The sequence below is a fragment of the Octopus bimaculoides genome, chromosome 14 (assembly GCF_001194135.2).
Source record: "Octopus bimaculoides isolate UCB-OBI-ISO-001 chromosome 14, ASM119413v2, whole genome shotgun sequence".
Taxonomy (NCBI): domain Eukaryota; kingdom Metazoa; phylum Mollusca; class Cephalopoda; order Octopoda; family Octopodidae; genus Octopus; species Octopus bimaculoides.
In genome coordinates, this window is record NC_068994.1 from 14,602,445 (window position 1) to 14,611,874 (window position 9,430).

The following is a 9,430-nucleotide window of genomic DNA, read 5'->3' on the forward strand; positions in this document are numbered from 1 at the left end:
AGTCAAATGACTGAAACAAGTAAAAGAGTAAAAGAGTAAACTAACAAACCCTAACAATCTCTGTGATAGAAATTTTACCCAAAGATTAATCTCAAAAATTTACCTTTTCTTCAGCCATTTCCTTGTCTAGGGTCGCAATTTCAACAGTTTCAGCAAGATCAGCCATTTCTTCTTTATACCGGTCATATTCAGCTCTGACATCTCGGCTTTCCTACAAAGACAAACAAATGAAATTGATAAATATTTTGTATGACTTAATCAAGACAGATGGGGAAAACACTAAATCCACATGCAGATCCTTTCCTGATACAAAAAAGAGGTTAATTTAAAGATGGATTTAAGTTGAATTAGTGTGTTTGCTATAAAACTTTCTTGATGCTAAGGGTTGGCAATATATCAGAACTGCAAACTAAAGGAAACCCATTGTATATATATATATATATATATATATATGTGCATGTGTCCATGTTTGTGTTTGGGTGGCAATGTCTGTGTGTCTGTGTCCGTGTGTGTATGTATGCGCATGTGTCAGTGTCCACGCATGTGTGTATGTATGTATGTGTGTGTTTGTGATTGTGATTGTGTGGCCATGTGCATGTGTGTGCATGTGGCCATGTAGCCATGTGTGTGCATGTGGCCGTGTGTGTTTGTGTGGCTGTGTGTATGTAAATGTGTGGCCTTGTGTGACCGTATATGTGTGTGTGTGCATGCATGTGGTGTCCATGTGACTGTGTACTCCCTTCATGTCATGCCTACACATCCATTTCATTCATCTTTTGTAAACAGTGGTTTCATTGATGTTGCCATTTGTTTGCAGTCCACAACAAAAGAATGTTCGGGCTCCTTGACATGTTGCACAATCTTAGTAAACAGAATGGCTAGTTTTGGCATCATTTGTTTCCAGTTCTCCACACAAGCACGTCCAGGCTGTTCATTGCTCAACAGACTAGGAGATTATCACTGCATCTGAAAGCAAGTGGGAGTTAATGACAAAAAAGGCATCAAATCCTCATAAACACTGTACCAAAATATCCTCATATGACCCATGCATGCATGGAAAAGGAGACATTAAAATGATGATCATAATGAAGTTGAATGCCTTGCAGAATCTGTCCAATTCCGCCAGATTCAACTCTGCCTTTTATCTTCCTGATATTGATAAAATAAAGTTCCAGTGGAGTACTGGAATTAATACTTTTTTCTTTTTCCCTACCAAATTTCAGGTCTTTCCCCTTCCACGTTAAATGTTATTATCACTGATTTGGTTCAAAGAAGGGCTTGCACCTGTAGGATTTGCAAGCTCTTGAAGACCGGTGTGATTCAGGCCATTAACATTCCATTGAAATTGTTACAAGTCAAGATTTGTTGGTTAAATCTGAACAAAGATGGAATTCCAAAGAAACTTTCACATTGGCTTTTTGGTGCACCAAAATGTCAATGTAAGAATTTTCTCGTGGTAACTACCACAGTGAGGTTTGTTCTAATAAAACATCCATGTTTAACCCATTACCTCCCATAATTCTATTAACTGGAATTTTTTTTATGAAACTTTGATTTCTAGCATAAAACAGCCTTAGAAACACGCTGGAATGATCAAAATAACATTTCAAAGTGACATTTTAAATAGAAATAAGCAAGATATTGGGTGAAAAATTAGCAAACCTCATTTGAATATCAGAGAAATATACCTAGTAGATATAGCAAAAAGGTTAGATATGTGTAAATATTGACAGATAATTACGAAATTTGCAATTTTTAAGTGATCTCATATGAGATCACTGGTAGGTAATGGGTTAAGTGGGGATAAATATTTGCCTCTGAATGTATGGTGTTAGGAAGGGCATCCAGCCGTAAAATCCCTGCCAAAACAGACACAGTAGCCTCAGGTAGATTTTCTACCTGGCTGGCTCCTGTCAACCATCCTACCCACACATGCATGGAAGATGGACATTAAATGATGATGATGATGATTGTGGGGAAGAGTGACAGGCCAGATCAGGCCAGTTTGAACACAAAACAGATAGAATGTTTGGGCTAAACACAGCCAATTTAAACGCTGAAGGGTTAAAATAATTTACCTTTTCTGCAGCCTGGAGCTTTCTGTTTAAGTCATTGTTTACTTCTTTCATTTTCACTTTATTCTCAGAGATCTACAAAGACAGAAGAGATAGGTTACAAGAAGTAGGTTGCAAGTAATAGGTTACAAGAAGTAGGTTGCAAGTAATAGGTTACAAGTTTCTTCCGATTCGAAAAGAGCATAAAACACAAAATTCTCAGGACCCCTAAAAATCTAGATCAACATCATTAAGTTCCATTTATTTTATGATTTCACTTAAGCCTAATTATACAAATAACCAGTTACTAGAACTCAATTTACTTATACTTCACGGGAAAGCATCAAGAAAGTACAAATCATAACATCAATCAATGAATGACAAAAGAACAGGAGATACATAATCAGATTCATAAGCTTGGAGTTGTTTCTGCTATAAGAAACTGTGCACTCAGAGCTGAGTGCTTGAGCAACATTCTATAGCTTCTTCAGAGCCATTTAGATGAAGTATATGTTTATTGTGGATTTTATGTACTCATTACTATCATTTGAAAGGAAGATCAGGTGAGTGATTTACCATTTTGATATGAACCTAGTTGAAGCTGCTTCTATTACTGCGTAACAAAATCACTCATGTAAGATGCTTATATAAAAATTAAAAAATTTCTATTATTATAATTACACACAAACACCTTTTAAATCCATTATTTTACTAAATTCCTCCAAATTCCTCATTATTTTCAAAATTTATTGAAGCACAAAGGTAATGTCATTCATTAATTAAATATACGGTCAAGAGTTTTACTTAGGATCACTTTACATTTCAAGTTCAAATATTTTAAACTACACTATCCAAGGTGTCTGTTTTATAAAATTAGAGTCGTGTGTGATTTCAGTGGGATTCCACTGTTTCTTGGCAGGTAAAGCAACTGTGCTGATGTTGGCTGTGTAACAGTGATGGGGAGAAGAATGGTTGTGATGATATCTTGATGATAGTTGTGATAGCAGTAATAAAACAACGATAGTGATGATGATGATGAGGATGATGACGATGGCCATGAGGATGATGGCTGTGATGCTGATGGTGACGGCTGTGATGATGATGGTGACAGCTATGATGGTTGTGATGATGATGATGATGATGGTTGTGATGATGATGATGGTGATGGTTGTGATGATGGTGGTAGTAATGATGATAGCGATGGCAATGATGATGATGATGGTGATAGCAGTGATGATGATGATGATGGTGGTAGTAATGATGATGGCGATGGCAGTGATGATAATGATGATGACAATGATGATTGTATTAATGACAATAAAGATGTCAATAATGAAGATTAATCAAAAGTTAAATATTTCTAATTCATTAAAAAGAAAACAAAATACAAAACGAAAAAAAAACACCTCCATACCACCAGCAAAGGCGACTTAAAAATACTTACAATCTGCATCTCAATTTTCAGTTTTTCAAATTCCTTCAGCTTGGCCTTGTCCTCAATACGTTTTACCTTCAGGGTCTCCAGTTTTTCATTCAGATCTTTGATCTCGGCTTTCAGTCCTGCATTCTCTTGTTCTTTCTGCAGTACAGAGAACTTGTCCTCAGCAATAGTCCTCATGGCAGTAACATCAGCAGCTGCCGCCTTCATTAGCAGTAATGAAAGAAAGAAAACAGAAATTGGTTTCAATAATGATATTGATAATTAATAATAATAATAATAATAATGGTTTCAAATTTTGCCACAAGGGCTGTAATGTTTTTGATCATAGGTTTGAGGTTTGCTTCTTCAAAGCTTAGTAGGGACTAAACAACAACACTCAGTTCGCAACTGTAAAAGTGTCCATCATTTTCCCGTCTGCTTTTCCATGTGGCATGGGTTGGATGAGACTTTCTATGCCCAGACACCCTTTCTGTTGCCAAAACATAGTTGTTTTAAAATTAAAGTAATTCTTTTATTTCACTAGTCTTCACATGTCTAACAAACTATCAGACATATTGTTTACTGGAAACAAAAACAACTAATTAAACACATGGTTTTGGGTCGAGTCCCACTTGAGCAAGTCTCTTCTACTACATGTACAGCTCCAGGCCAACCAAGATCTTGTGGGTGAATTTGGAAGAAGGAAACTATGTGGAAGCCCACTGTATATGTATGTGTGTGTGTCCCTCACCACATGACAACCAGTATTGGTTTGTTTACATCACCATAACTTAATGGTTTGGTAAAAGCAACTAACAGAGAAAGTACTAGACTTTATCAAAATAAGTACTAGGAGCAATGTGTGACTAAAACCCAGCAAAGTGGTGCCCCAACGAGGGCACAGTCCAATGACTTAAAAGATAAAAGGTATATCCACTTGAAATATAAACATCTCTTCAAACAGAAGTCAATTCTGGATTATTATGAGAGGAAAAAAAGAAACAAAACTCACCTGTGAGACAGTCCGAGTACTTGGGGAAGTAATGCTTAAGCTTTTCTCTTCACTCGGGGTCGTTTCTCGGCTTCGAGACATGCGTGATGGGATGCCAGTGCTCTCTCGACTTGTGGTCATCGAGGTTTGCATTCGTGAGGGCTCACTGAAACTGGAGGACATCTCCATACTGGTTGATGGACTGGTTTCCTTTGAGCTTGATCGTGATGCAGCTTCAGCAATATTTTCAGAACCTACACGCAATAGACAAGAGTTGATTAACAGAGACAAAAATAAAATATATAAACCAAATCATTAAGTGTAACAGAATTATGTTTCTTTTTCAGTATGCATTCATTTCACTTACTCCTACCTTAGATATTTCTATATACACCACATTTCAATTGGATTATATTTCAGATTATCCTCTCTTTTATTACTATTATTCTTAATTAAAGTAGTAAGGCTGGCAGATTCGTTAGCAAGCTGGATGAAATGTTAAGCGGACACCACTTGCATGATGGTAACATTCATTTACAATCATTAAGCAATAACAAGACAGGGAGGAGACAGTAACACACACACACACACACAGGTGTGTGTGTGTGTGTGTGTGTGTGTGTGTGTGTTATGAGCGGTTGTATATATTTAACCACTTGTTATGGGAGGTAAATATATTTAACCACTTGTCATACTTAAGAATATGGCTATTTCGCAGCCTTCTGTATATTATAATAATTTCAGTGCATATTAAATTACATTTGCATGGCTGAACAAAAATGCATGTATATAAGTCAATGCAGATGAAGAAAGCTAGCTCATCAGGTCACCAGAACATCATGGTGCAACCAGGATGTTCTGATGAACTGATCTGTGAATATACAATTGTAATGTATAATGTGTAACATGCATATTAGTGCAGACATGTAAACATTATTTATTATGCACTGAAATTATTATAACATGATGAAGACTGCGAAACAGCTGTAATCCTAAAGATGACAAGTGGGTAGATAAATATCATCATTCCTCATACCTCCTGAGTGTTTATGGTTTATATATTCCTCATAAAATAATTACATTGATAAGATCTCCAGGACTTCCACTGCATGGGACTCTGCATTGTACTCCTCTGTACTGGATTACTATGTGGTGTGTTAGCCAAGTCCACCTTCTGTGATAGCCACACAATTCTAAGAATCCATATATTACACTATATCACACATACACACAAGGGATTTTTTTTTACAGTTTCTGTCCATCAAATTCATTCACTAGGTTTTCATTAGCTTAGGATATAGTTAGAAGACACTTGCTCAAGGTGTCATACAATGAAACAGAACCTGAAACAATGTGGCTGGGAAGCAAACTTCTTATTTCTTTATTGCCCACAAGGGGCTAAACATAGAGGAGACAAACAAGGACAGACAAAGGGATTAAGTCGATTGCATCGACTCCAGTCCGTAACTGGTACTTAATTTATCGACCCCGAAAGGATGAAAGGCAAAGTCGACCTTGGTAGAATTTTAACTCAGAACGTAAAGACAGACGAAATACCACTAAACATCTCGCCCGGCGTGCTAACGTTTCTGCCAGCTTGCTGCCTTCTTACCACACAGCAACCCATGCCTATTTCCACATCTGCACCTTATCAACTATGCTTATGCTTGTTTTCTAAAAATCATAAGTTGCAGGTAATTTGAGCTAATTTCAGACAGTATCAAGCTCATAAATAGAATGATTAAAGATAAAAAAAAGAGAATGAATAAAGATAAAAAAAAAAAAGAAAGTAACAATAAAAGAATATTATACTTTTTCCAACAAAGCTGGGTGGTCTGAGGCCAGACCTGCGAGCAGTCTTCTTGGCATCTGTAGGTGTTGTAGCAGTGTCAGAACCTCCTTCTGGGCTGTCAACGGCTTGAATCTACAGAGAGAAAGGAGAATAAATGAAATCACACTTAAAATTATTACAAAAATAATTCATGATAATGTTCATTTAAAGATTGTAGAAAAACTTGTTAACAAAACCATTTAAGAATCTTCTAAATGGTCAAATAAAATTTTAAGAGAAAGAGAGAAAGAAAAGAAACTGGAATATAACCAAATTTATCATCTAGTGTATTGATTAGTAACAAAACACTCGTTAACACAGCATTACTAATAATGAAATAGACAAGGCCTGATAAAATTAAGACATTAATTGCCCAACATTTAGCAGAATCAGGAAACAACTACTTCCTTTCTAAAAATAGTATGACTTTATAATACTTCTTAAATTAGTGAAAATATTACAGGTGAGGAATGATAAATATTTTACCTGTACTGGTCACAGTCAATATTTTTCAAGAATTATGACCACAAAAACAAAAATAACATCAACAAAAAAATAAGAATAAAATTTTATATTCTATACAAACAGTACATATGTGACTTATAAAGAAGCACTTTCATAGGATCTCACAATATGGAACATTATTTGAAGGGGAAAAGAAACTTAGTCTCTCCTTTTTATTTTTTCTCTCCAGCAGAATGTATGATGAAAAAAAGTGAAAGATTTCAGTGTAAACATCGGGCAACTTGATATGCAAAGTATTATGTGCATAGCATCTATAAGTCTTGTAGACTATGGAGCCCCTGCAGAGGGGGGAAAAGGATCAAGAGCATTTTCTGAAAAGACTGAAGTCTAATCCTTAACCATAAATCTGAAATATAAAGACTTGTTTCTTGTGTGAGTGTTGCCAGTGGAATTTCAATGAAATGCCATAACTTCCTGTGCTAGCTTTCTTCCTCCAAATCTTATGAAAATTTTGTTCCCCATTTCTTAATCTGTGACACTGTTTCCACAATGTTGTCTGTAACAATTTCCCCAATGACAGGGTTGATGTATGCATATATCTTAGTTTCACAGGTATGAGGAAGCTTTACCTTTCAATCTAAATGTCAGTACACCATAGCAGGTATTTTGGAATATGACAGTTTTTTTCTATGTGGCAGATATTTCCAAACTATCAAAGTCCTCATTGGAGAAAGTGAACACAAATACCAGCTTGTTAAAGTATGTCAATGTTACATATTCTGTCCTATCATTTAATCCAAAGAACTCTCTTTTACTCTTTTACTTGTTTCAGTCTTTTGACTGTGGCCATGCTGGAGCACCGCCTTTAGTCAAGCAAATCAACCCCAGGACTTATTCTTTGGAAGCCTAGTACTTATTCTATGGGTCTCTTTTGCTGAACTGCTAAGTTACGGGGACGTAAACACACCAGCATCGGTCAAGCGATGTTGGGGGGACATACACACATACATATATATATATATATATATGTATATACATATATATGTATATACATATATATGACGGGCTTGTTTCAGTTTCCGTCTACCAAATCCACTCACAAGGCTTTGGTCGGCCCAAGGCTATAGTAGAAGACACTTGCCCAAGATGCCACGCAGTGGGACTGAACCCGGAACCATGCGGTTGGTAAGCAAGCTACTTACCACACAGCCACTCCTACGCCTCTGCATAGATATCCCATATGAAACATGTAATGTTTGTATTTTTTTAAAGTACATTACCCATGATGTGTCTGCCACAGAATAATCAGCAGACTCTTGAATAGTTTCGTAAATGATTCAGAAACTTGCAGAGTAAATCCCTGGTCACAATGTGGCCTCCACCAACAGGAAGTCTGCCATTGACAATTTTCCCTGGCTCTCATTAACCTAACAAAAGACACTGAACTCATCAGTAGAGTAGGCTTGTTTAACATGTTTATCACTCACTGACTGCTCAACTAAACTGTTAAGCAACATAATGTGTTTCCATGATGGCATAATGAATATTAAGCAATATGACAGATTTTTTTCAGAAAATTTGGCCGCAAGGAGTTTGAGTCAAGCAAGATGCATCATCTCCAACACTACATGAAACTTCTGAAATAAGCATCCGAGTCTACAAATGACAGAATGTAATATCATATTTACTTCTGAATAAGATAGTAGTACCATTTTAATTTTTTTTGTCTTATTATTTCTACTCAAAGTAAAAAAAAAAAAAAAAGAGCAATAGGTATTATTTCAATTGATTGTTACATTCAACTCTTTAAAATTACCAATTATTGGGACTTTTAAAACTATTGGGGCTATTAGAAAAAAAGAAAGAAAAAAAGGGCAAACAATTGAGTTCAATTTTTATAATCCTTCACCTGTAATATTTTCACTAATAACATAAAAAGTATCATGGAGATATACTATTATATATTCTGTCATATAATTTTGCAAAATTCAACAGTTGATTTTATGTATTCCTTTTTTTAAGGTATCATGCAACAGCCGTAGCAACAGAAAGATCTTACCTTTAGATCTAATTCAAAAGTTAACAAAATCTTTATAACTACTGAGAAAACTGTCACAGTTCCTTTTTGAGCTAATTTATCTTTAACTGAAATTATCAAGATGCACAACCATTTCTAGAATCAGATAAGTTTAAAAGGACTTTGGTTTCCTTACACAATGAAGAGCCTAAATATTTGTGCACTTCTGTTTGAAATATAATCAACAGAAATTAACAGAAACTTAACCCTTTGCTTGTCCACAGCATTTTCATCAGTTTATTCCAAACTTTCGTTTTTGGATTTGGTTTGCAAGATTTATGTGATTTCGTGTGTTGAAGCATATTCTGTTGTGTCTGGGGAGAGTCATTTTCTTATTGTGCCTTAAAATTTAACACACTCACCGGTAAAATTTCCACTTATTTCTTATTTTTATTTTCCTAAAATTTCCGTTGCGTCTTGCAACCTTTTCAGAGTCAAGACTATTGAAAATGTTGCAAGACGCAACGAAAATTTTAGGAAAATAAAAATAAGAAATAAGTGGAAATTTTACCGGTGAGTGTGTTAAATTTTAAGGCACAATAAGAAAATGACTCTCCCCAGACACAACAGAATATTCCAAACTTGTTTTTTT

General features: G+C 35.5%; 1 protein-coding gene across 1 annotated transcript in view; it reads right to left on the reverse strand.

Moving 5' to 3' along the window:
- LOC106874338 (dynactin subunit 1) overlaps nucleotides 1–9,430 on the reverse strand; it is a 112,011-nt gene that overhangs the window by 68,829 nt on the left and 33,752 nt on the right. The window contains exons 5-9 of the mRNA XM_052973024.1: nucleotides 6,278–6,389; nucleotides 4,487–4,719; nucleotides 3,499–3,696; nucleotides 2,079–2,150; nucleotides 104–211 (exon numbers count right to left, since the gene is read on the reverse strand). Of these exons, the coding sequence (XP_052828984.1) occupies nucleotides 104–211; nucleotides 2,079–2,150; nucleotides 3,499–3,696; nucleotides 4,487–4,719; nucleotides 6,278–6,389 (723 nt within the window). The remainder of the gene's footprint in view (nucleotides 1–103; nucleotides 212–2,078; nucleotides 2,151–3,498; nucleotides 3,697–4,486; nucleotides 4,720–6,277; nucleotides 6,390–9,430) is intronic.